The following is a 25,877-nucleotide window of genomic DNA, read 5'->3' as shown; positions in this document are numbered from 1 at the left end:
CACGGCACTGTGATGCCTGCCTCCCTACCTTTTCCGGGTGCATTGACTACGAGTCTCCTCCCGGACTCAAAGTTGTTCCGCTGACTCAGGACAAACTTTTTTTTTTTTTTTTTTTGCTAATTCTCCTTGTAAAATCCCATTGTTTGCTCTCAGATCTGATGCAACTTCTCCTCTCCCTCAAGTGACCCTCTTCTTTTATTTCCTGCTAGCGTGCACCCTGCAGTTCAGTTGCGCATGTTGGTCTATATGCTTTTACTTTTCTGTTCTCTTCTGTCGCCTTTGTTTTTTGTGAATTGCTTTGATTTTCCTTTGTCTTCAGATTCCTGACAATACCGTACTTTGTGTCTTCCAAGGACTTGGGAATGACTTTTAAAGATTAAGCCTCATGCCTACATTTTCTCAAAAAACAGCTGGGTGGTATGTCATGGGTCTGATAGGCTGGCCCCAGGAAGTCTTAGAGGACCAGGACAGGACTCCCATCACTGACAGTCCAGTTAAAGCCCTGCCTCCAGCAAATTTCTGGAAGACTCTGTCAGATAACCTCTGCCCTCAGAGAGCTTAGCTTTATGGCTGCCAAAGTCCCTTGGTAAAAGAATAACTTCCCCCAAGCAATGTGTCTTTCAAGGTAAGAAAGCAATGCATTAGCCTCCTTAGATATTCCAGAATGCTGAAGAGTTTGTGCTCTTTCTTACCACACTCCATGATCCAGGCACTTCAGGGAAGAAAAATATTCTAATCCTTTTTATTCCCCTTTACAGCTTGACTGTCAAACAAAGAATATAATAAACAAATATGACTTTTGGGCTGCAGAAAAGAAATCTGTATTTCTAAGGCCAGTGAGGTTAGAGAAGGAAAAAAAAATGGACTCTTTAATGAAGGGGATGCTAACACAGGATTGACTAAATGTCCTTATACACAAATACCTCAAGTCAATTACAATCCATAATCCTAGCATTTCCATACAATGTCTTATTTAACCCTCATAACAGCTCTGTATCCTGTGTATTATTCTCATAAATTCTCATAAAAAAATATATATATTGATCTATGCCTTTAAGTCCTAGCAGAGGAAGGTGAATGGATCTCTGTGAGTTGGAGGCCAATCCAGTCTACATAGCAAGTTCCAGGCTAGCCATGGCTACACAGTGAGACCCTGCCTTAAAATAAAATACTCTAAGACCAGGCAAGTTTAACCCCTTGGTCTGTGATGCCAGCCCCACATGTCCCCCACAATGCCAGGATACCCACAGTGGGGTAGCTCTGCATAATACTTCTGCTGGCCACCTAATGCGCATAAGTATGTAGTTGACAGGCCAACTTCCCTTCAAGGCTTGATGTGTGTATCGGACAGTGAGCTTTCTGAAGCAAGGACTTTCTTTTCATCTGGCAGTCATAGGGCCAGCAAAGACCCTAAGAGGAATTAATTTCTCAGTAGTGACTTGTTGAAAGTAAAGTTGAATCAAAGTGTGAAAATCTCATAATTGGTATGAACACTAATAAAAATTACCAGCGACCACCTGAAGTCACAGTTTTTTGTTGGCAGCCACTAGACTCCAAGGGAGCCAACTGCTCCATTGGTAGCATGAAGAGGGAAATGGATGGCCGAACTAATGGCCTGGTATTCAGGGAGTGGGAAAATATCCTACACATTGCTCTGAGCTGTCCAGAGGGTCTGGACAACTGGGAACCAGGACAGGAAATGCCAGGCTCTCCCACCTCTTTCTCACAGAACGGGAGTTAAAACAGTGAGTGGGTGGGGCCATTACAGCAGTGAGGATGTTGGGCAGTGACCCTGAAAAGCAGAAGAAAGGACCTCCATCCTGAGCCCTGCTCGCTGCCCAGAGGCCTACCTGCCCTGGAACCCTTCCAGGTCCTAAGGCTACCAGTTCTCTTCTGCTTAATGGGGTTGGACTCTCAGGAAATCCCATCCAGTCTATTGGCCTCAGCTCTCCAGAGAGGTAGAAAGGCCTGCTAAATCTGCATCCAGAGCAAGAAAGCCCTAAAACACCACAGGTTTTCAAGCTTGGGGAGGTGGAACTGTGGAGAGGAAACGGCTTTGCCCTCTGTCCAACTCTGAGGCAACCGGCCACCATGAGCTCTGAGAAGCAGCAGTTTTGTTTTGGAAACTGGCACCCAATGCAGGCTCACTCCTGGATGTGAACTTGCGTCCCCGCCCCCACCCCAGCTGCAACACTCCACTTCCAGCCTCTCTGCCAATATCCCCTTCCAGCTGCCCCTGTCAAAGGCACCATTGTGCCCTCCTGGCATGGCAACAGAGTAAGGCTAAAAAGGAAGAAAACATTTTCTGCCCATGGGATGTTCTTAAGCAGGTTGTGTGTGTATGGCTTCAATGCCACATTCCTTGAGCCCACACAAATTCACCAGAACACCGTCATTCTTGTCACAGATGGCAGCTTACTTTCCAGGCTAGCTAGCCCACCACAGCTAGCTGTCAGAGAATGTGGAGCACACAGCTGGGATGTCAAGGCTGGGCAGAGAGAGAGAGAGATCAGGACAGCAATTTTCAAAACACCACTCAGTAGCCTGCCAGAGTAAATTCTGAACTTCGAATCTCCAACTGGAAGGCGTTTTGTTTAAACTTACACACTCGACAAAGGAGTCATTCTGGCACATTGTCACATAAGCGAGGCTCCTACCTCCTCTTGATTATTGGAAGGTAGGAAGCCCCTAAGAAGCCTGTTCATGACTAGATAGCGTGGAGTTTCTTCCTGATACTGAACAAGAGTTGTATCCTGTTCCTTGCTGTTGGTTCCCTAGTTGGCCCTGGTTGGAACAAAATAAATACACAGTATCTGTGGATGCATGAATGGAGTTCCCACTGCAGGCATCTTATCATCCCCCTCACTCCTCCACAGGACTAATGCTAATGATGCAATGTTTACATGTTATCACATTCATTTACGATGAGCTACACATTCCTAGTTCCTATATACCTCCACTTACAGACCCATAAGTCTCCTGACGACTTTTTAAAAAAGATTTGTTTGTTTTTAATGTGCATCAGTTTTTTTGCCTGCATGTTTGTATATGTGCCATATGTGTGCAGTATTCCTGGAAGTCGGAAGAGGGTGTCAGTTCCCGGGAACTGAAGTTTCAGACAGTTGTGGGTGCAGGGAACCCAACCCAGGTCCTCTATAAGAACAGCGAGTGCTCTTAGGCACAGAGCTCTCTCCCCACCCCTCCTGTCTATCTCGTCTCCTAGGTAACTAAGCACAGCACTAACAGACCTCATGGACGTGCTCTTTACATTGGTCTGGCTTCTCACCTCTCATACAGGAGACCAGGAGGCTGAGGGAAGACAAGCACTAAACAGAAGATTGGAAAAGAAAGACCCTCCTTAACTTCACCAAGTCAGTGATCTCTTGTCTGCAGAACAAGCATATACGCACTGACACCGCAGAGCTAAAAGGATTAGATTTAAATATATGATGAGCCTGTTTCATAAGTCGCTGAAAATGATGCTTCATCTTACTGCCCACTACAGACAACAGCTCCTATAATCATACGCAATAGCCTCTCTGAACACAGAGCAAGCCATTGCCTGTACCATTTGCCTACATGCCAGACCCATCTTTGTGTGGAGACAGACTGCCTTCCCAAGACTGCTCTCTTCATATCAGACATTACCTCTGGAAGCAATTGCTCTTGTTCCTCTCCAGAGAAACAAGGATAGTGATTTCCCTGGCTACTTTTCTTACACACACACTGCAGATAGAAAAGTCTGAGCTTCCTTTTCAGCCTTGTTGCCTTTAGCCAGCAGTGCAGGGAAGCCAGCCTGCTCGCTGGCCCATCTCTTCCCAGCTCTCCTCTCTGCTGAGGTTGTATCTTGCAACTGGCTGTAAGTCCGGAGTGTTTATGCCTTAGAATACAACAATTGCTCTTTGGTTTTTGTTTTCCTGGAGACCTTGCTGGTAAGCAGTTAGCAGCACCTGTCTTAGCACTGACCTGAGAAAGTATCTGAGGACTGGGTTCTGTCTTATTTCACCTCCATCCCTGCATGTAGCAGAGAGTAAGTTCTGGCTTGTTCTTGTTGGATGAATGAGTGCCTCTGTCTTCTCTGTCTCCTTGAAGGAGCCTCCCATGTCTCATCCTGTTGGGGTATAGGCTACTTCCTGCAGACTAGGGTTAACATTCACATCTCTTCCTGCCCTGGACATTTGAGTCTACTTTACCTGGTCATCCATCACGATATTCATGGAGAGAGGTTAGGCAGATTCATCTGGGATGGAGATTTTTATGGGTGTTCTTCATGGAACAGCTTGTGTTCCCTTTTAGAGATTTCTCCACAAGTGATTTGGTTTTGATTCACAGGTAGTTACGTTGAACACCCAGTATGACTTAGACATGCCTGGTTCTGTGGAGAACACAGAGCTGTGTGGAACACTGTCCTTACCCTTTACTGAGCTTCATGTCTTCTGGGGGACATGTAGCAGAATATCCACCACATCCGAGGGGGAATTGAACCAATGGAGTGCAGCGGAGGGAAGCATTGTTTACCCGCTAGCTGCCTGGAACAGTTCTGAGGAGCTGCTGTATCTCTGGCAGGTTGGGATTTAGCAGGCACCAGAGGGGCAGGTTGGCCCACATGCAGCAGAAACAAAAGTAAACAGGCCCCAACTCTTTGCCCACACAGAGCAATTCAGTCTCTCTAACAGGCAGTTACTAGGGCCCAACTAATTATCAACCTTAGCAGCTCTCTTCTTTCCAAACCAGAGAGGTCAGGCCAGCCAGGGGCCAGCCTTCCTCAGAGCCCTAATGTACCATCTAGGCTGCCAAGCCACTTTCAACCCTACCTGCCCCTCCCTGTCTTCTCCTGGGTTCTGGGTTCTGTAAGACCTCTCTCTCTCTCTCTCTCTCTCTCTCTCTCTCTCCCTCCCCCTCTCCCCACTCTGCCTGATGCTTGCTGGTATCCCGTTTGGTCTGATACTCTGACATGGAGTTCAGGCATAAAAGGCCACCACCTACCCGCCACCATCAGAGCCAGTCAAAGGTCAGGATGTGGTCCATCTCACTGTACACTATAACCGAAAGACCTTTCCTAGGGATACAGCCCAGTATTTCTCCCTTAGCAAGAGAGCTACTCCCTGCATTTTGTCACTCACGGGGGAAATCATCCTCAGACTGTTTCCAAAAGAGAAAAAGTACAAGAAATTTATAGTTCAAAAGGAACCCTAGAGATGTATCAATAAAACATGGCAATGCTTTCAGACAACCAGCAATTTAAAAAAAGGGGGGGGGGAGCTGTTAAGAAAGTTAAGGAATTATGATTGCCATTGAAGGGTGGTGATGATGGATTTAATTTGTAAGTTTATTGTATTCTTTATTGTTTAAAGATAAACGCCATTTACATATAAGAGAAAAATCTAGGTTTGCTGCAGGACAGTTCAAGTGTGTGGGGACCCTTGAACAAGTTTGGTTGCCAGATGTAACTGCTATGCTGGGTCTTTATCTCTCCACTTTCCTGTACTTTTAGAAATAACCATTTAAAAAGATTAAAACAAAGGAAGAAAGGGGAGGGGCGCATCAGAATAATGCAATGACAGAGTCTGAAGCAGGGAGCTCAGATGGTGACCCCGCCTAGTGATGGGTGGAGCTTCTATACAAAACAATCTTCCTCCAAACCAGAGAAAATCTGTCTGCAGGTGGTGTGGAGAATCCAGGTTAGGGATAACGCAGTCTAAAAACTGGAACAGGTCGTCAAATAAATAGACTCTCTTTCCCGGAGGACCTGCAGAAAAGGGCCAGTAGAGCTGCATTCCGGGGGTCCTCCCTTCCCCACCTTTTCAGGTTAGAGGGGAGGGCCTGCTGCAAGGTGCCTCCCTCCCCTCTGATGCTGTCGACCGACCCCCTCAGTGAAGACAGAGAGCTGGGAGAGTCTAGGTTCAGCCTAGAAATGCAGAGATCCAAAGTTTCTGCCTGGGGAGGTGAACACAGGGCACTTAGCATTTGCTTACAAAGGCCTGTGGCCTTTTAACCTAGTCTCTAGTTACCTACACAACGATTCTCCAGCCAAAAACAAAACAACAACAAAAAACTATCCTCTCTCTGAATATGGGTGCTGGGGCCGCCGTGGACTGCAGCAGCCAACAACTGGAGCATAAATGCGCACAGGGGAGGGAGCCGGGCTGGCTTTGGTGACCCCTGTCACACCAGCACCTGGCAGCAACACCCATGAAGGACAATCTGGAGTGCTTGCGTGCCCATAGGCTCCAGCTCTGAGTCCCATGCCTGGCTGTAAACGCCTAGGTGAGTGCAGCTCAACCAACCGCCTTTCACAGCAGAGCCTGAAAGCCCTCCTGCCAGCCCCAGCATAGCTCAGGGCTGCAGGCTCTCCCTGGAGCCACCCGGAAGGGGGGCCAGATGACGTCATGGAACACTTGGAGGATTTAGCTCGGGAACAGGCTGTTGCCAGTGTTCCAGTTAGGCCTACAGTGCTCCATTCCAGGATTCCACTTTTCCGAGAGACTCAGTACAGCAAGCCTCGCGTCTTAGGAAGTTCCAAAGGAAGTAAGAGACAGTGGCTAGGAGGCAGGTGTGCAGAGAGGAACGCTAAAATGCTCTAGCCAAACTGGGCGAGCAGGTTCATGACCTGGAGTGGGGGTGGGGTGGGGGGTGGGGGGTGGGGGGTGGGTTCTTCCTGGCACAGGAAATAGGGGGACTCAAATCATGTAGGAGTTAGGAATTGCCTTTGCCTCACACCAAAATTTGCTTACCCCCCGCCCCCATTTTCTGTCTACTTAAAGCACAGAGAGATTAAGGACCAACCCAGAATCACACATCCGTCTCACCAGGAGTATCCTTTTCAAGGGTAGACCTCAGGGTCCTCCCCCCTCTACTATTTGCCCCAGTTTATACTGGAGGGATGGAGAGAAGAGTCTATCTAGGGCAGACAGAGGACTGTTTACTAAGGCGGAAGCAACAGTTATGCCTACAGAAAGACAGCAGACACTTAAAACTGCAGGCAAGGAAGAAAGGTGACTGAGTGAAATACAGTTTGTCAGGGAGAGTGCTGGTGGTACATTTCTTTGGTTTTTGGTGGGTGGTTGTTTTTAAAACAACTCTGGCCTAGAGACAGGATTTAATAACACTAATGTCTAAGCCCTTTATAAGATAGAACGGCAGTGGAAGATTCAATTATTCAAACAACAGCTGCAAGCTGAGTTTTGCTGCAAACCCAGCATCAGCTTCACTGCCTCATCTCTAGAGTGGAATCTGGCATCCAGGGCTTGCTTTGGCAACCTACATCTGCATCTGTGCAGAGCCATGTTCTGTGACCCTGAGCCAGGGCCGTCGCCATCCACTGGGGTAGCGATGGTGTCTCCCTCAGCACCAGGCTCCTCAGAGACAAAGTAGACAGCAGCAGTCTGGTGCCCAAGGCAGTCTGGCCAGGGGTAGCTGTGACTATCATTATTTTTCAGAAAGAAAGAGATATTTCAATCAACAATGAATAAATTGAGGTGCTGTGAAAGTTACTCCAACCAGCAAGGAAAGTAGCCATCTGGTCTAGGAAGAGATAAGAGATAAGGAAAGGGGACAATTCCAGGCTCGGAGCAGAGGAAAACTCATTTTGAAGTGCAGAAAAATGTTTGGCACAGTGACCCAGAGCCTAAATTCCTAATTAGTAGTTGCATAAGAAGGATGGGCCAGTAAAAAGACATTCCAAAATAAAGTCCTAACAGATCATGAAATGTGTTGAGAAGGAAAGGGAGTCTTGTCTCTGTGACAGCAACACGGTGGCCAGGAGCAGCCCGGGTGATAAGGGAACTGTTCATAGCCGCAAAGGCAGCATGTAGCCACACCCAGGAGTAACTGCATAAAGCATACCTCAGACCTCTAAGCCTGGCTCTGGGAAGGCTGCTGCTGAGGGGAAAGCTAGATGGTGTTTGAAGCAAAACAACAAAAAAGTAGAAAAGGAAACCTGGAAAGTGTAGTTCAGCAGGGCTCTGCCATCTGAGAAACGGTCTTCTTTTCTCTATTTCTAGTGGTTCTCTGCTGGTTAGTCTTATGTACTTGACACAAATTTGAGGCACCTGGGAAGAAGAGCCCTCAACAGAGAGATTGCCTCCAATAGATTGGCCCGTGGGCATGTCTGTGGGGTATTGTCTGGGCTGATGGTCAATGGAGGAGGACCCAGCACTTTGTGGGTGATATCACCCCTGTGCAGATGGTCTGAGCTATATTAGAAGACAGTCTGAACAAACCATGGGGAGCAAGCCAGTAACCAGCACCTCTCTATGGCCTCCGATTCAGTTCCTACTTCCAGGTTCCTGGCTTGTGTTCCTGCCCTGAATTACCTCTGAGATGGGTAAACCAAGTAAACCAAGTCTTCCCGGGCTCAGTTTTGGTCAGTGTTCATCACATGGTCAGTGTTCATCCCGGTGTGATTGCCATCTGTCCCACCAAACAGGTCAGCGCTGATGCTTCCGATGTCAGGGACAGTACCAATTAGGTAAATTGTGGTGTGTACAGAACAGAACAATCAAAATAGGAAAGGTCTGAAAAGGAGGTCCACATTAAACATGGGGAAACAGATGCTAAAGTTGTCTCCCTATCTAAGGAGGGACAATGGACAACTTGCAGGCCTTGGAAAATTCACACTTGGTTGAGCCCAAGTTGTTGGAAGATTTTAGGTATCATTCAGAAGTCACTTTGATAAATGTAGGATACAGGAGATTCTATCAAATGAGAGGCAAAGAGATAAATATCCCCCAGTGTCCCAAAGATAAAAGGGCGTACCATGAAAACTACATATTGAGGTACTTCTGTCTAATCCCTGGAAACTAGAGTTGATGATTGGCACCCATGCATGGGTGATATAGTTTACTAAAGATAGAATCTTTTATTATTTTTATTACTTTTGCGGTAAAGGTTGTCAGGGAAAGTTTGGCGTGACACTTAGCAGACTCTCTTCTGTTTCAGCAGGAAGAACACAGGATTGAGATCTGTAGATCTGCTTTTCTTTCCTGTTCCACCATTCATAGATCAGATGCTCGCAGGGCAGTTGTTTTGCTTCATGGAGCTTCCTTTATGAAAGGCGAGGACAAGTTCTCTTAGGTCTGTCTCATCTCAGAGCTCTGTGATTCCATCTCAAAATCCATATGCACTGATAGGAACAGGGTCCTGAAGACATACTGCATCAATAAAACACCTCATGCTAAGGTTACTACTGCATGACAGTGGTGTGTTCAAGTGACCAAGGAGAGACTTGATCCCTGGTTTTGCCGTTGTATGACTTAACCCCCAAATGATGAGCAAGCTGCAACTAAGGGCACAGAATATCAGTCTGAACAGACTGGAGGAGGCTTGAACCAAGAACTAGATTAAATAAATGTAAAGTCCTGCATCTAAGCTATAGTTTTCAATCCTACTACATAAGGTCAAGAGAGATAAACACATAGTAAGATGAAGGTCAAGGTGACTGAGGTGACTTTTTTACCCACTTCAAACAAAAGAGCTAATGAAGATCTTACCACATCAGCGATAAGGACAGGGGCAGGTAACTTGTGACACTTTTATGGGTGTTTTGTACACGTTTTGTTTTATGACCATGATGATGTGACAAGAGTTCCAGTCCCAAGAAATCCCGGTGTGATTGCCATCTGTCCCACCAAACAGGTCAGCGCTGATGCTTCCGATGTCAGGGACAGTACCAATTAGGTAGGGAGTAAATTGTGGTGTGTACAGAACAGAACAATCAAAATAGGAAAGGTCTGAAAAGGAGGTCCGAGCAGTGGCCACACTCAGCCCAGAGGAGTGGGAGAAAGAAAAAGCCCTTACGTCTGAGACCGTTACTGCTTACCTTAAAATCTGTATGCTTCCATCTGTACACTGTGTGAACAGCGTACCCACGAAAGAGGACTTTCAAAGGCTCCAGTCTCCCCAGTAGAGAAATGAGTTCCCAGTTATCAGAAACACTCACTGTATTCTTGTTCTGTGGTTGGAAAACAAGTCAGAGGTGCCAACATTGATTAGAACTTCAAAGAAATCAGGTGGCGGGTGAGTCACTGTGAACCAACAGAGCCCCAACTCTCTCTCATCCTTCTCTGAGGAAGACTCTCAAAGTTTGATTTCTGGGTACTCTAGGCCATTTTCTGTCGTTCCTGAATACCACAAGCTGGGTGAACAGTAAATAACAAACGTTTAGTCCTCACAATTCAGGATCAGGGTCAAGGCGGCTGTATGTGATGGAGCCTTCTCCTCCTGCGAGTCCTGCAGTCTGCAGGCAACAGGAGCACGCATGGTTTCCTCCCCCCTTGGACAAGGCTAATGAGATCTGGGGCTCCAGTTCTAGAGTCCTCATCTAATCCTAATTAGCCCCCCCTTCATACTGTGTCAATGGAATTAGCTCGCACGAAGAATCTGATGGAGGCATCCAGACCATAGCAGTAGACAACACAGGTGACAAGTAGATGGCTACCATATGCTTTGGACTGTCTTCCTTTCTTAAAAGAAGCAACATTTAAAAAGCAAAAACAAAAAAGCATGGTCTTTATGGTCAAATTCCACAAACGTGGAGTTTCCCTGGGCATCCTCAGATACTAAAAGCTCATCTCTGTGGGTCTCATTTGTTTTTCTGTACATGAAATAAATCACCAGCAATCCCGAGGGACAAGGATCAAAGCGAGTGCATTTTTTTTTTTTTAATTTTTTGCTGCATTGGTAAGCCTTGTGCCAAAATGGGATAGCTTTTCAGCTAGGTGAAGCCTTCCAGTCTCTCAGACCTCACGGGGGTGGGGGTGTGGTAGAAAGCAGAGAAAGAGTCTCTGCTACCTCAGCAAACACACGTGCCAGAGCCACACTTAGTGCAGCTATGAGAGACAGGCAGATTGGAAGGCCTCCCAGACCCAAAGTCTTGCACTTCTTACCAGGCAGAGAGCAGGAATAAAATAAAGGAATAAGATGAAAATTGTCATTTGTTGAGAATCTACCTAATACTGGTTTCTGGACCCAGCAACACCACGGATCTTCATGGTGATTAGCAAGGGTCCACACTGGTGGTATTAGGATGGACTGAAGGACAGTTTGGCAACCACCTTGTCTAAATTACATCCATAAGTATTTCTAGCCCTTGGAAGTTTGTACTGGATGACTCTATCTCACCATGGCGGCCAATGCCTCGAGTCTGAGAAGCTGCCAGATGTTTAGTTTCTGACTGACAGTGATTGGGTGGCTTAGGACCTGTCACTCTCTTTTAGAGACCCAGTGACCACGCATGGCCCCACCATGATCTGCCTTTTCTCTGCTTTGCAGTGTGACGGAGTTGAGGTGGATCTGAGCAACATCTTCCTGGAAGGCATCGCCATTCTTAATATTCCCAGCATGTACGGAGGCACCAATCTCTGGGGAGAAACCAAGAAGAACCGGGCTGTGATCCGGGAAAGCAGGAAGAGCGTCACAGACCCAAAGGAGCTGAAATGCTGTGTCCAAGGTAAGCAAGCATGAGGATAATTGCTCCAGCCATTGCCTGGGTGACAGAGTGAGTTGGCAAGCCACAACAGAACCTACATCAGGCTCGATAAGGCCCCACAGCTGCCAAGGACTGGTGCTCCCGGAACAGGCTGACTCATTGGTCCTGGTGATACAAAGTTTACAATCTCATTGAGAAGGCAAGATTCACAATGAAGGAACCCTAAACAATAGTCTGTAGTCAACCCAGGCTCTAAGAGGTCAGGTGTCAAGTACTGTTCCTGCCTTGGGTACCAGCGTCTTCCAGTGTCTACAACCAATAGTTCTCAACATGTTCTCAGCTCCCAGAGCAACATCAGACACCACCACCCATCACTCCTGCCCCTGGAAACCCTTCATCCGAATGGCTTCTAGAACTTTCTTGCTCCCAAGTTTTCTTGGTCATCCTCCTGCTTCTCTTTTCTCTAGCCTCTTGAGACTACAGGGTTCCCACATGGGTCGTTGGCCTTCTCTAGTCTGTCTGTACCTCACTGGTGGCCTCCTCCAGTTGCAAGCCTATGTATGAGCCTGTGATGCTACCAAAATTGCCCTGCTTGCGCCTTTCCATACCCCAGGCTCATATATCCAGCAATCTGTGCCACATTTCCTTGTGTAAGTAACAGACGTTGCCATCTCAGCATGTCCAAGGCTGAACACCTGTTGTCCCTTCCCACAAGCTTCTCTGGCCTTCCCCTGGACTCATCCTCAATTCCCTTTCATGTCTTCTTATATTCCATCCATTAAAAAAAAAACATTAGTTAATGACTTTTTAATTTGCTATTATTATTACTGATAATATGCAAATGGGTGTTTTGCCTTCGTATGTATCTGCACACCATTTGTATTCAAGTGCCCATGGAGGCCAGAAGAGGGTATCCGATCCTATGGAACTAGAGTCCCAGTCAGTTGTGAGCTACCATGTGGTTGCTAGGAATTGAATCTGGGAACTCTCAGAAGTGTTCTCTCTCCAGCCCCAGTTCACTGCCTTTTAAAAATGCCCAGAATCCAATTTCTTCCTTCCACCTGCTTTCTGACCACCTGGATCTAAGCCATTATCTTCTTTCTTCTGAATTACTAGAAATCTTTCTCTCTGGATTCTAGTGATGCTATATGTAATGTGTACTCACCAAGTGTGGTAGTGTGTGTCGTAATAGCAGGACTCAAGAGGCAGGATGTGATGGTAGCCTCAACTTTATACCTGGAATGGCCCTCCAAAGCAATCTCTTCTTACAACCACAGAAAGACCCCTGAGAAAAAGGTCAGTTTATGACATGGACCAAATCCAGTACTGACTCCAAGTAAAACACCAAATGCTCAATGTGGCCTGGAGCCTCATGGGGTCTAGCCTTCAGCTAGCCTTCAGTAGCTCCCAGACCCCATCTTCTGCATGGACTCTCCCCATTATGCACACTACTTCTGTCAATCATGCAGGCTGCTTGTGTAAGTCAACTAGTCCTTTCCAGAATAGCTGGCAGTATGCCTCAGAGGCCCTCAGCTTGAATCACACAAGGATACAGGAGAGCTTTCCGAGATGCCCTTAAATGACGTTCATCCCTTTCTCAGCCAAGGACTCAGTCTAAGCTCCTGGCTACTGATACTGATTGGTCACACCCTTCATGGTATCTCAGTTACCAGGAGAGTAGAGAGGTGAGAAGCTGGGCTGAGGACATTGCCATGGGTACTATACCAGCAGGAGAGGACTAAATTCTAGTACGGGTATTGCTAATAGCCCATTTATTGACACCTCAGTTTTTATTGCTGTAAAACCAGCTTTTTAGGTAAAATCTTGTTAGCTGGATAAATGGGGCCAAACAAGATTGAGTCCTAAACTAGACTTGTTTTGTAAAAAGATTCCTGGACTTCAAGGACTCCCTACCATTGAAGTGGGGAGGGCCCGTCTACCACTGAAGTGGAATGGTTACTCACTTATTTCATGTGGATCTATATTCTAGAAAAAGGTAATCAAGAAACATCATCTTCATACCTTCGTCCTTTTAAAGCCGACTCAGGAATATTTCTCTTTTGCCTTCTTAAGGCCCCTTCATTTCACACAGTAAACTTTGCAATTTGTATGAATTATTAAACTGAATAATGCATTTCTCTTTCCTCCCTTAGCAGGGGAAGTTGTGGGTGCTAACGGAGTGAGGGAAATAGTGGAGGTTGTAGAAAGTTCCTGACGCCCCACCCCACCAAGCTCCCACCCTGCCCCACCCACTCTCACCTCCCTGGCATCCAGCTCTATCAGAACAGGGAAGGAACTGGCAAAAATGAGGGGGTTGGGGAAGCTCCTCCTGGGATCGTATTCTGCCTCGGGGCTCAATGTCAGCTTGCCTCTTTTCCTAAAATGTCTGCTCTTACATTTTGTGTTCTTGAAGCAAGAATAAACTGTTGATCACGCTTAGCTCTTTTCTACAAGCCCCTTTTCCTGTCCCCAAAACTCTCTGTCAGAGATGAAAGAGGAAGCACTTCCTGTTCAACAGGAAGTGAGAGGACTGAAGCAGAGAGAGGGCCCAGGAGGGGTCTTGGCTTCTGGGCTTTACAGAGATCTCAACTTCGAGTCTTTCTCCTGAAAGAGCCACCATCCCATAAGAGTGAAGTTGGCAGCAGGAAAGCTAAAGAGACATGTTTGTTCATTTAGTGCCTGGCTCCAGCCCAGACTCTGCCTGTCACTAGATTGCGGCCTGGGGTGTGTCCTTTCAGGATCTTGGCACTCCATTTTTCTTACCTGTAAAACAAGCAATCTGGAAATCCTATCTTGAGTCTTCTAACAGCTCCCAAAAATGACAGTCCTGATTTGGTCTATGTGGCCTCCTTGAGCAGAGTTATCTGTCCATGTTTCCTTCTGTGTGTTCTGTCCCAGGATTTCTGGGTCAGTAGCTAAGGGTAGGGAGCTCTCTCTGCAGGCTCTTCATCTGTGGAGACTCTTGACTCCTTGGCCTTTCCCTGGGACTGGGCTGGGGGGAGGGAGAAGTCAGAGCAGAGTACAGGGAGAAGGACCCCATCATAGGAAGGACAGGAGAAGGCTTACTGTTAAATCTCTCACCAGACATCAACCTTTCTCCTCAGAAGACTGACCCAAGTAAGAGGGTCTCACAGATTACCACAGAGTGGGTTCTATCAGAACAAAGGCCACTGAGGGAGCAACGGCGATGGGTGCAGGGGATCTCGCAGGTGGACAGCCCAGGCTTACATTTGGGCTTTATATTTCTCAGTTTCATAACAACTTGAAAATGACTCCACCCCTCAGCTTCCTCATATATAAATTCAGCATAATAATACCTAGGGCCCTTACTGCGTCAAGAAGATGGTGGGTGGAAAAGTACCTGGACTCAGTATGAGCTCAGACTTAAAAATAACCTCCCTCTGTCCTCTTCTACACCTAGCATGCAAGTAGGGGTCTGGTTTGAACACTTCTGTCTTCAGCATGCACCCACAATGAGAAAGAGCAAAGTGAGCTACTGCAGACTTCAGCCTTGACCCAACACAGAAAGCTGAACAAGCCACTGGACCTACTACCATCTTCTTCCCTAGGCTTTTCGGATCCCAGAGACAGAGTTAGGGATTATGAGTTTTTGAATCCCTGCTATCTGTCCCCAAGTATCAGAATCTAAGAAATAAGGGGCTGGACAGGTGGCTCAGAAATTAAGAGTAGATAATGATGCTCTCTCAGAGACTCATATCAAGTCATAACCACCTGTAACTCCAGTTCCAGGAGACTTTACGCCTCTAGCCTCTGCAGGCTCCAGTACTCATCCCCACACAGATACAGACACAGACTTTGAAATAATAAGAAAATAAAATTTATAAAAAATGAAAAACATTCGATAAATGAGAAGCACCTAGCATCAGTTATCATCAATATTGGTAATAAGAATGGTCAGAAATAACCTCTATTTTTTTCTTACATTCTATTGTAGCTTGCAAGTGATTCTATATGAACTAATATAATCCTAACCCAAAACCCACGAAAAAAGATTATGTACCTAGCCAAAGGAGCCTACTTCATAGTTGGGGTGGGGGAACCCAATCAGTTTATGCCCAGAAGTAGCATCAGAACCAAAACTTGTATCTATGATTCCAAATGAGCCCCTCGAGGATAGTGTCCATCTAGAAAATGTACTGAAGAGACTTCTGTGCATGTTGTTCAAGCCAGGCTGTCACAAGGTGGGCGACATGTAGGTATAGTCCAAGGAGAGGATCCACTCTACTCGGTAACACTCAGCTCACCCCTGCCAATGATACCAGCCTCTAGAGCCCCCAATAGAGAGAGCAGCTTTGAACTCCCTGGGCACTGGGCTCTCCATCTCAGCAGAACACTGGCTGTAAGTTGCCCTGAACCGTGGATTGCTCACCCTTATCATCTCTTTCCCTATCTCTCCTGGAAAGCAAAGAGGGGGGCAATAAGTTCCACAGTGAGCTTTTCTTTACTGCTCTGGTGTCAAGCTGTGTGAGCCTAGGAGAGCAAGGCATAAAATGTGAGGTGGGCTGAACTCTCCTGAAACAGCCAACCTTAGTCAGAGCCTCAGACAGTTCGTACCCTGAGGGTAAAGAAAGGTCACCTGAGTAAAGCCTTCAGGGGTTCAAGCTGTACATAATCACAAGGACAAACTGCAGAAACCTGTTTTCCCATAGAGGAACACGAGTAACAACAGCTGGGGTGAACTCACTCCTGTCCACTGCGCCTGGGAAAGAACAGGAAAACACATTCCAAGAGCAGTTGTGTTTCGAAGAACCTGTCACCAGACCCTGGTTGTCTTGGAGTGTGCTCCCAAACGATCAGACTTCTCACACACCTCCGATCGTGGACTGTGTTCTGGCAACCTTACTGTCCCTTTCACAGCCCACTACCCAGGAGGGTGTGGAGTGTTCTACAGAAAGGGTTTGTGTAAGGAGAGAGGAGGAATCCTGCCTTCAGTGGACACAGCGGGTAATAGATTCTGCAGGACAGGATCAGGCACAAGTAAAATCGATAAGAGAAAAAGTCTTAGAAAGTGTTATATGTGAACATGGGAACTGTTGAACGTTCATTTGAGAAGACAGATGTGCTGGCCATCTTTAAATAAGTCATCCAGCTGCTGCTTAGAGAACTTGTAGCTGAGAGTCTGTGTGGAGTGGAGGGATACCCCAAAGGAGAATTAAAAAACAACTCAGGCCTTGTCACCACCCCCCATGTGTCCTTAGTGACTGTCTCCAAGCCTCTGTTTCAGCATCTCACCAAACAGAAGAGTGATGGGCTTCTTCCCTCAGGACTATTGTGAGAGTTGAACGTCATCCTGGTGGGCACAGAGCTGCCTGAACCTAGAGCTTGATAAGGCCTTGATTAACAGTCACCATAATAACTGCTTGGTGTTAAATAATATGAAAGGGACAATTTAGAACCCTTTCTCTTCACTGCTCCTTCAGATTTTTTTGGCCAAGGTTTCCTTTAAATCACCCATGGCTCTAACAGTCAGAACTTCTTGGGTTATCGTTGTGAATATCCTTAAAGTGCATCTGGCTGTTGCTGTGGGCATAGGAGGAGCAGACTGTCATCTAGAGATGCAGGGGGGAGGACAGGGGTCTGGTCACCAAGTGAAGCAGAAACATGGGTGAGTGAGTGAGGCTGGAAAGCAGAGAGTCCTTGGAGGTCTGCCATTCCGTCTGGCACCAGCCCAAGATATAAATGAGAGACTTCCTACGCATTCTCTCTAACCCTCAAGCCAGTCTTCGGCCTGGGATCAGTTACCCTCACTGGACCCTCTGGTTATCTCACACGTGGTTTCTCTATCAGTCCCCCTTGAACCACAAATAGAGTGTTTTAGAAAGTTCCAAACCAAAATCTCTCTAGACTCTCACCAGATAATAATTTCTGCCATTTTGGGTAAACAGAACAAGGGTCAGACATTTCTGGCAAGAGAGTTTTGAGTCGTTCTTATAGCATTACAGATAGGTTTTGTCAGATCATCTAACATACATGCAAATGTACCTACCAGGAAAGACTTCCCCAGTCACAAGGAACTAGCACAACATGGCCTCAAGAAGATAAACCCACAAAGAGACATAGGAACTGTGATGAGTGCTAAGAAGAGTCCATGGCTCCTGGGTCCAGATGAGGCCAGTGTGACTAACACAAGTACACCCAAGGCCTCGATAGCCAGGTGCTCGAGCCTGGTGACAGAAGCACTCCCCATGCCCACACGCATCATCCTGCTCTCCCAGATTCCGAGGCTCTCTAGGAAAGGGAAGCAAACCACAGTGCAAACCCCCCTGGCATGCAAGACCCTGGGGCCCTCGGCTCCTGGCTCTGCTGCTCTGCAAGCACAGATGGATCGCTCATCTGATCGCTCATGGTGCCTAGTGGGTTTTCACCAGTCATAGGAACTGCGTGGGCCCTGAATTCTAAAACCAGGACACAGATACTCTCCAGCCATCTCAAAGGTTCATACTCCCAACTGGAAAACCACAGCTCAGCTGAGACCCAAAAATGATGGTGAGCATAGATTTATAGTTTCTTGTGGCTTTCTTTCCAGTTCTGTATCAAGTCATAGCAGGTAGGGCCTGATAGCTTCAATTTTGGCCAAGGCTTTTCTTAATTATCCTAAAGATTGTACATTTAGCAGGGGTATGGTACTTACTTTATGGTTCTGTGATAAAATGCTAACCAAACTTAGGGAGGAAAGGAATCAACTGACAGGTCAGTCCCAAATGAAGCCACAGCAGGAACCTAGAGGCAGGAACTGTGGAGGAGAGCTGCTTGCTGGCTTGCTCTCCATGACTTGTTCAGTTTGCTTTATCATAAAACCCAGAACATAAACCTGCCAGGGCTGTGGAGTGGGGGGGACACCATCATAACGGTCTCTCCACATCAATCGTTAATCAAGAAAAGGCCCGGCAGGCGTACCAACGGCCCGGCCTAATGAAGGAGGTTCCTCAGCTGAGATTCTCTCTCCCCAGGTGTCTCTAGTTTGTATCTAGTTGACAGAAACTAACCAGCATAAAGATCTCTCCTGTGGGTTGTTGGCACAGAAGGAGGCATGTGAACTCTGAAGGGCCTCAGGAGTTCTAGGTGTGTGCAGAGGGACTCTTCACGGCACTGGAAAGTTACCATGGCAACATGTGTCATCTTGGTAAATGTTTGCAGGCCTACTGAAAGCCTTTCCTTTGCTGTGCACAGGAAATCACAGCTCTGCCATTCAGTCTTTCAACAGCCCACGCTGGCATCAACAAGCCCCAAACTAGTCATTATCTCTCCCTTCTACCCATCTCCTGTTCCTCTCCCAGAGCCCACTGCCTCTCCACACACACATGTTTCCTGCCTGGTTAGTATCTTACCTGCTTTCCAAGCCAGGTCCCAGAGTCCTGCATTTCCCCCTTCAAGCTACCTAGGAGAACTCTCCTGTGAGTCCCTCACCAGACTGGGAGCTCGCTAGGGAGCTCCAGATGCCATTGTCTCTGTGCCTGGCAGAGTCTCTGAGGCCTCAGATGGGCTTCTGAGTACTTGTTGGTCACATGAGCAGGGACACATGAAGTCGTGGTGTGCTAGAGGGCTGTTTTTAAGTTGGACTATCAGGAAAATGGAATTCTTGTGAAGAATGATGGCAGCACTCAGGATCCCAGGACCTCTCTGACAGTGACAGCCTGTGTTGCAGCTTGGGAAAGCCTGCCTCCGACCTCCCCCTCTAAGCTCCTCTCTATTCCCAATTGACTCTGTCAGAAAGGAACTGTGGTCTATGGAAACTCACAGTGACCAGCAGGATTCTGCAGGTAAGGCCAATCCTCCCCACCCCACTCCCCTTTTTTGTAGCGTCCAGATGAAGGCTGCACAATGTGGGTTTTAGATGCCTGCTTCAGTAGAAACACTTTTCTACGTAGTTCTGAAACCGGAACCATAGGTCTCTTAAATTTTTAGTGATAATTTTATCCTCTAGATGAGGAGAAAGAAACAGCAAGGTAGAGCGGCTTGCCCTTGGTCAAACTTGGATTGAAATATAGGTCTTCTAGTCCATAGAGAACAATCTTCACTCCTCCTCAGTCTCCTAGGGGGCAGAAAATATTTTCTATATTAAGATATGTAACTAGGCTTTGCGTGCCAGAGTCTCCAATGCAACTTCCCAACTCAGTTCACTTAGCCGTAAAAGTAGCCCTGGAGAATAATTGAATGAGTGTATGGGTCTGAGTTCCAATAAAGCTTTATTAACAAAAACAAATAGCGGGCTGTATTTGGCCTTCATGCCCTGGCCAGCTAGTCTGTGCTCTAGAACTTCAAATGGTCCATGACCCAAGAGGATGGGCATCACTTGAGTGCAGTGCAGACTGTCAAGGCCCACACAGACATGCTGGATCAGAATCTGCATTCCCAGCACCCTCTCCAGTCATGTATGGGAAGGACTCCGCTGTTTGGCCTGGCTCCTCCTTCAACCCCCCAAAAATGGCATGATAAAGTTTTATATACTAGAAAAATGAGGTGTGGAGAAGTTACACAGCTCAATTGCTGGGTCTGGATCTAGAGTCTAAGTTCTAGCATTCCAAACATGGAGTTCTTTCTACACACATCAAAGAACCTACCCTAGCTCCAGCCCCATGGCTTTGGATTGGCCCATGAGCCAGTCAAATTCGCTGGAAATCCGAAGGGAAGCAACCAGTCTTGCTGCCTTGGCTGACTTTGGAGCAGAGGACGCCAGCTGGGTCTCCTCCTCCCCACCCCCTACCTCCTGAAACCCAGGAGAGGCTGGTGAGATGGAAATGTGCCAGGGAGACGCCTTACCATCTGCAGAGGGAAACCTGCTCTCGTGGCGGCAAGCTGGAGCTAAACTCTAGCTTCATTCCTACCTCCAGAGGTCTGCTGCTCCAAATAGAAGAGAGGCCAGGCAAACTTCATTTTCTACATGCAAAAGGAACAGCTAGTCCAGGCTAGAACTAAACACCTTGTTGTTTTGTGTCAGCTGTTGTTGTTCTACGGCTTGCACCATTTTGGTTCTCAAACCTGTCCCTGTTGTCCGCTGCAGCTTTTAAGGCATTCAATACTGGACAGGCGCTTCCTGAGATCCACCCCCACAGCAAAGCACCCTGCTGGCCATATGCCCAGACACTGTTGTTCAGAAATCTTGGCCAGTTTCTGTTTTGTGCAAGGATAGTATGTCTTAGTCAGTTGAGGCTGCTGTAATAGAAGACCACAGGCTGAGTGGATTAAACAGCAAAAATTTCATTCTCATACTTCTGGATGCTGGGAAGTTCAGCATCAGGATGCCAGGCAGTTGGTTCCTGGCAAGGGCCACAACCTGGCCTGCAAATAGGAACTTCTTGCTACATTGTCATTTGTGGGCAAAGTTCCTCTCCTATGCCTCTTTAAGGAAAAAAAAAAAAAAAAAGGTTACCCTCATGATGTCCCCAGTGCTTGCTATCAAACTGAGTGTTGGAGCTTCAACATATGAATGGGGGGGGGGGGCAGACACAAACATTTAATCCATAGCAGTATTTGAGCTTTATTGGGGTTTTGCTTGTTTGTCTCACTGTATAGTCCAGGCTGGCCCAGGATTCTCTAAATGCTAGGATTACTGTCATGAGCTCTCAGCCCTCGGTGTTAAATCATAATCAATTAATAAATGACATGTTAGTCTGCCATTTAGTGACTACCTATTGAGGAGACGAAAGGCTGTATATTTTACTACTTAATTTTATGTCTGAGGAGGCTGAGACCTGGTGGGGTTAAAACAGTAGGCTGAAATTATGTCAACAGTAAATAATCAAGCTGGACTCACACCTGGTTTCAAGTACTTAAGGAGGTCCAGTCACTGCAGAGGCTGCAGTAAAAAGACAGCGTGGTCCAGCCCTTAATCCACAATGTCACCAGCATGGCATTTTGCCATAGGATGGGTCAAGAGGTAACCTAGCAACCATGTCAACATTGGCATAACAGGCAAGCATCATGGAGTCCCAGAGTCGTGGGGGACCACAAAAGTGTGAGACACAAGAGAGAGAAGGTTTCTTCTTCAGAATCTGACCCTTGGATCTTCAGCACTGTGCCATGTGCCTAGCAGGTGATCAATCTAATAAATGAATAAACAAACAAGATAGAACATAGGTGTGTGGGTCCTAGACTCTAGCAAGGAGACTGAGAGAAAGAGAACTTGAGCTAAGACAGATGGTGGGGTTGCAACTGTAAAGCCTTGATTTGGGAGACAGTTGCTGCAAAGAAGTAATGGGCGGAGCCAGGAGTAGGGGTGAAGGCTACCATGCAGGTGAGTCCTCCCCACAGGAGACCCCAGTTCCTGTGCTTCCATGCACAAGCTCAGGTTCCCCTGCCTGTCTCCTCCCCATCCCAGCCTCTTCCTGCGCAGACACTTCTGTTGGCACACTGGGCACTTTAAGCAGAGACCTGCACTTCTTCCAGCACACTGCCAGCTCAGCCTTCTTCCCATGTTCAGGTCAATTCACCCACCATTTGTTAAGCATCTAGTTATATTTAGCACCATATGCTAAAAATATTTTCCACTCGTCATCTCATGTTAGCTCCCTATAGCGTTCCTGCCTTGGTCCATTTTCTTCAACTATGACACATTGCCACCGCTCACGATATCCAAGATGGAAGGATGAGTTCTTTCTGCCCAGCCTCTCCTTAGCGGCCTGGTGATGTCAGATCTTGAAATCTTTTCCAGGACTTTCTTGCTTCCTGAGAAATCTCCCCGGCTCTGTTCTTCCCAACTCCTGCTGATGCATGGCTCCTCTCCGGCTAAAGCACACACTTTCTAAAACACAGAGGTTTACAGCCCTCCCTCTCCCATGCAGCACCATCGAAGCCCCGGCTAACCCCCAAGGCACAGTCACAGAATGAAGGGAGCCATTTTCTCACCCTGCTCCTTACACAGGCAGGCCTGCAGGCCCTAGAAGCAGGCATGGCATCCCTGTTTCTAGGATTCTTTTGCATTGACAATGCCCATACTGAATGTTCTGTCTTCTGCATGGTGGTGACAGGCCAAGGCCTCTCTGCTTTTGACCAGTCAAGAAACTGTTCTTCATCTTGGCTGGAGAGCTCAAACAGGATTAGGGATAGGGTGCAGCGCCCTAATGGAGGGAAAATGGGGCCCTGGCATGGGATGTGATTTGCCTATGGTCATGTTACATGGCAGAGCCCAAACCAAACAACAGTCCATCTCGCACCTGTCAGACCAGTATCTTCCCTCCCTGACAGCTTACCATTCCTTTCTTCTCAGAGCCTAGCTTCTTCCTACCCCTCTCTTGGCTCAGCCAGCCTCAAAACTAACTTGCTGCCTTTGTGCCTTGATGAAGCTTGACAGGTGTAAGACTTGAAATCTGGGAACCAATGTGACAGGCACACAGCACAGAAGAAGGGGTTCCCTGCAGGGATGGATGTCAGGTCTATGTCTCTATGCTTGTAGAGCCCAAGGAACAATAGAAAACAAGGTAGATTGCTCTCGTGTTTGCTCTGTCTGTCTCTCTGTCTCTGTCTCTGTCTCTGTCTCTCTTTCTCTCATGCATGTGCACACACAAGAAACTGCAGTTGTAGCTTGGATACCTGAGGGTCCATTGGCCTATTTTAGGCTCTTTTTTTAGCATAAAGAAAACAAACATGGGGACACATCTCTTGCCAAGGTCTGAGCAAATCCTTTCTAAGGAAACATAAAAACACACTGACAGCTCTGCTTCCTGAGGGCTTCCTTCCCAGTGAGATGGGAATTGTACAGAGCACTCGCTACCCCACCAGGAGGATATCATGTCTGCCTTCCAGAGGGTTGTACTCAAAGTCCCCAAGAGAAGTGTGTAACAGGATTCAGACCCAAGAATGTGGCGCTCGTGCTCTGCATAGGGCTGAGAGCAAGAGAGACAGACTGGGAAGGCTTTCTGTAGGCCGCAGTGTCTCCATTGTTTTCTCCAGGTTGAACCCCACCTTTCAGGCTGGGGTACTTGTACACTTGCTTTGAAATGCCTTTGCCAGGAGCTTTGTTGCATCTGTACTCAATCCATTTGGGGCTCAGGTGAGCTCAGTGCCCAGCTTTAGCACTGAGCTACCAAGAGCACGCAGACCATCTCTATGGAGATGTGGAAGCAAGAGAGGAAGGAGCACAAGGTAATGCCTGTCTCAGCCTCAGTGATCGAGTCTATAGGAAAGCCTGCTGGCTTCCACTGACCTGGTCCCACTGCCAAGCAGAGCTAGGGTGTGTCTTTCCTTTTGGAAGAGGTAAGAAGGGCCCACGTTCCTATCAGCACACATTGGCTTTTGTGGAGCACAGGGACAATGGGCGTTGCTATTTATAGAATACCTTTGTATTCACTCAGTACATCAAGGTGTGGTTTATTATTTCCCCTCTCATGGGTACTGATCATCTAAATTTGTAAGTTGAAGCTCTAAACTGTGATACCTAAGAATATAATTAAAATTTGATGCAGGCTCTTTTTCTTAAATTTTTAAAAAAATTTTTTGAAAGTTAGTATATAAGTTAATAGGTCTTGCTTGTTTCATCTCCTATCAGCCTGCCCCTTTTTTACTGGCCTTAAATTGTCCCCTTCCTCCTTCCATGTCACGTGTAATCATTACTCTCTTTTCCTTCCCTTCCCTCCTTAACTTCCCTTCCCCTCCTTTCTACTTTTATGACCTGTGTATAAATACACGCACACACACACACATACATACACACACACACACATACATACACACACACACACTCAGACACAGACACACACTCAGACACACACACACGCACACACAAACCTGGAGTCCATGTGGATGGACAAGAAGCATGAGTGATTTGTCTTCCCACATCTGGCCTATTTCCCTTAGCAAAATGGCCTCCAGTTTCATCCATTCTCCTGCAAATGACATAATTTCATTCATATGTAAAGCTAAATAAATTGCATTGTGTGTATGGACAATGTAGGCATCTATAGTGAAGAGCTTCTATACCATGGGTGTGCCTTATATCTCTGTAGCATGTTGACATAGCATCCTTTGGGTATACATACCTATGAGTACTATCGTTGGGTCATGGGTAGTTGTAGATTTTATTTTTCAAGGCACCTCAAACATGCATGGGTTTACATTCTAGATACAGAGCCTTTAAGGGTGTATTTAAGTAAACACGAGGCTGTTAAGATGAGCCATGATCTAATCTCATTGCTGTCCTTATATGGTATAAATTTTGGAGCCATGGAGCTAACAGGAACATGTGTACACAGAAGTTTATCTGTGTGGTCAAGACGGCGGTGGCCTGTAAGCCAAGGAAAGGTCTCAAAGAAAGCCAACCTTGCTGGCACCTTGACTTTAGACATGGGTGTGGTCCCTCTGGCCTCCAGAGCTACTGGCAGGTCTAAAGTAGTATGCCCTAGGATACCAGGGTATTGTCATTGTTGTGTTCTGGCCCCTCCTCCTGACAGTTGTTAGGACTAAGTAAAGAAAAGCAAAATGGTGTTGAAATAAAATGTGGGGAGAGAGTAGAGGCACAAAAGATGGAGTGGGATGCTCTTTGTCCAAAGCGTACCTTGGTTTCTGGCCTCTGCATGGAGGTAAGAGACAGTGGGGAGCACAGTCTGATATGCTATTCTGAGGTCTCATGTTGTGGTTTGTGGACTGTGTGAACAGCACTAAGAAGCCAGACAGGTAACCACTTAGGAATAGTGGGGAGGAGAGAAACAGTCACACCGTAGCCGGTGCTCAGCCAGGCACTTTCACACACTTCAGGGAGAGCATTACAATCCCTAATTTTCACTTGAGAAAGTTGTAGATCAAAGCAGTCAGGAAGAAACTTGCTTCTGTTCTTCCCCCTGAACTCCCGTGGGCACTTTTATTACCTCAGGCTCAACTTCTCAAACTTGAATGTGTCTAGGAATCTTCCAAAGGGCTTGTTAGAACACAGTCTGCTAGGCGCAACCTCCGGGATGTCTGATTCCACAGCTCTGAGGTGGAGCCCGAGGATTTGCATTTCTCACAAGTTCCCAAGTAATGAAAAGACTGCTGGTCCAAAGACTACACTCTGGGAAGCACTGGCCAATGGCAACAAAAGCTTAGCTAACTGGATAGCAAACTGTGGTGCACTTTGGAATCACTGAGGACCGTTCCAGAATAAATGTGATGCCTGGCTGTATGTCTGTGCATTTTAACTGATAGAAGCTACAACCTGGCCCCCCAGGTAAGGCTAACATAGAGCAAAGTTTGGCAACCACTGGCATAGCCACACTCTTTCTTAATTTTTTCTTACCGTTGTTCTTCAGTTGCCCACTCCTGAGGCCACAGGTCTTCGGCCACTGACCAGTTCCGCTCACAGTATCCATCTGCCCACATTTTACTCTAGTGTCTCACAACATCTCTGCTCTAACTTCCCACATTTCTTATTTGCCTCCTTCCTGTCATCTCTTTATCTCTTTCTACATCCATCCCAGACACAGTTACAGTCTGCCAACAGTAGACACCACCCAATCCT

At 46.9% G+C, this 25,877-nt stretch overlaps 1 protein-coding gene across 2 annotated transcripts in view; it reads left to right on the top strand.

The window, feature by feature from the left end:
- Window positions 1-25,877, top strand: part of Dgkg (diacylglycerol kinase gamma) — a 192,341-nt gene that overhangs the window by 146,869 nt on the left and 19,595 nt on the right. For both annotated transcript variants that reach the window (XM_021184692.2, XM_021184691.2), the window contains one exon: window positions 11,272-11,449. In XM_021184692.2, coding sequence (XP_021040351.1) covers window positions 11,272-11,449 — 178 coding nt within the window. The remainder of the gene's footprint in view (window positions 1-11,271; window positions 11,450-25,877) is intronic.

The sequence above is a fragment of the Mus caroli genome, chromosome 16 (assembly GCF_900094665.2).
Source record: "Mus caroli chromosome 16, CAROLI_EIJ_v1.1, whole genome shotgun sequence".
Classification (NCBI taxonomy): domain Eukaryota; kingdom Metazoa; phylum Chordata; class Mammalia; order Rodentia; family Muridae; genus Mus; species Mus caroli.
Note: the sequence above shows the minus strand (reverse complement) of the source record. Positions and strands in the feature narration are given on the sequence as shown.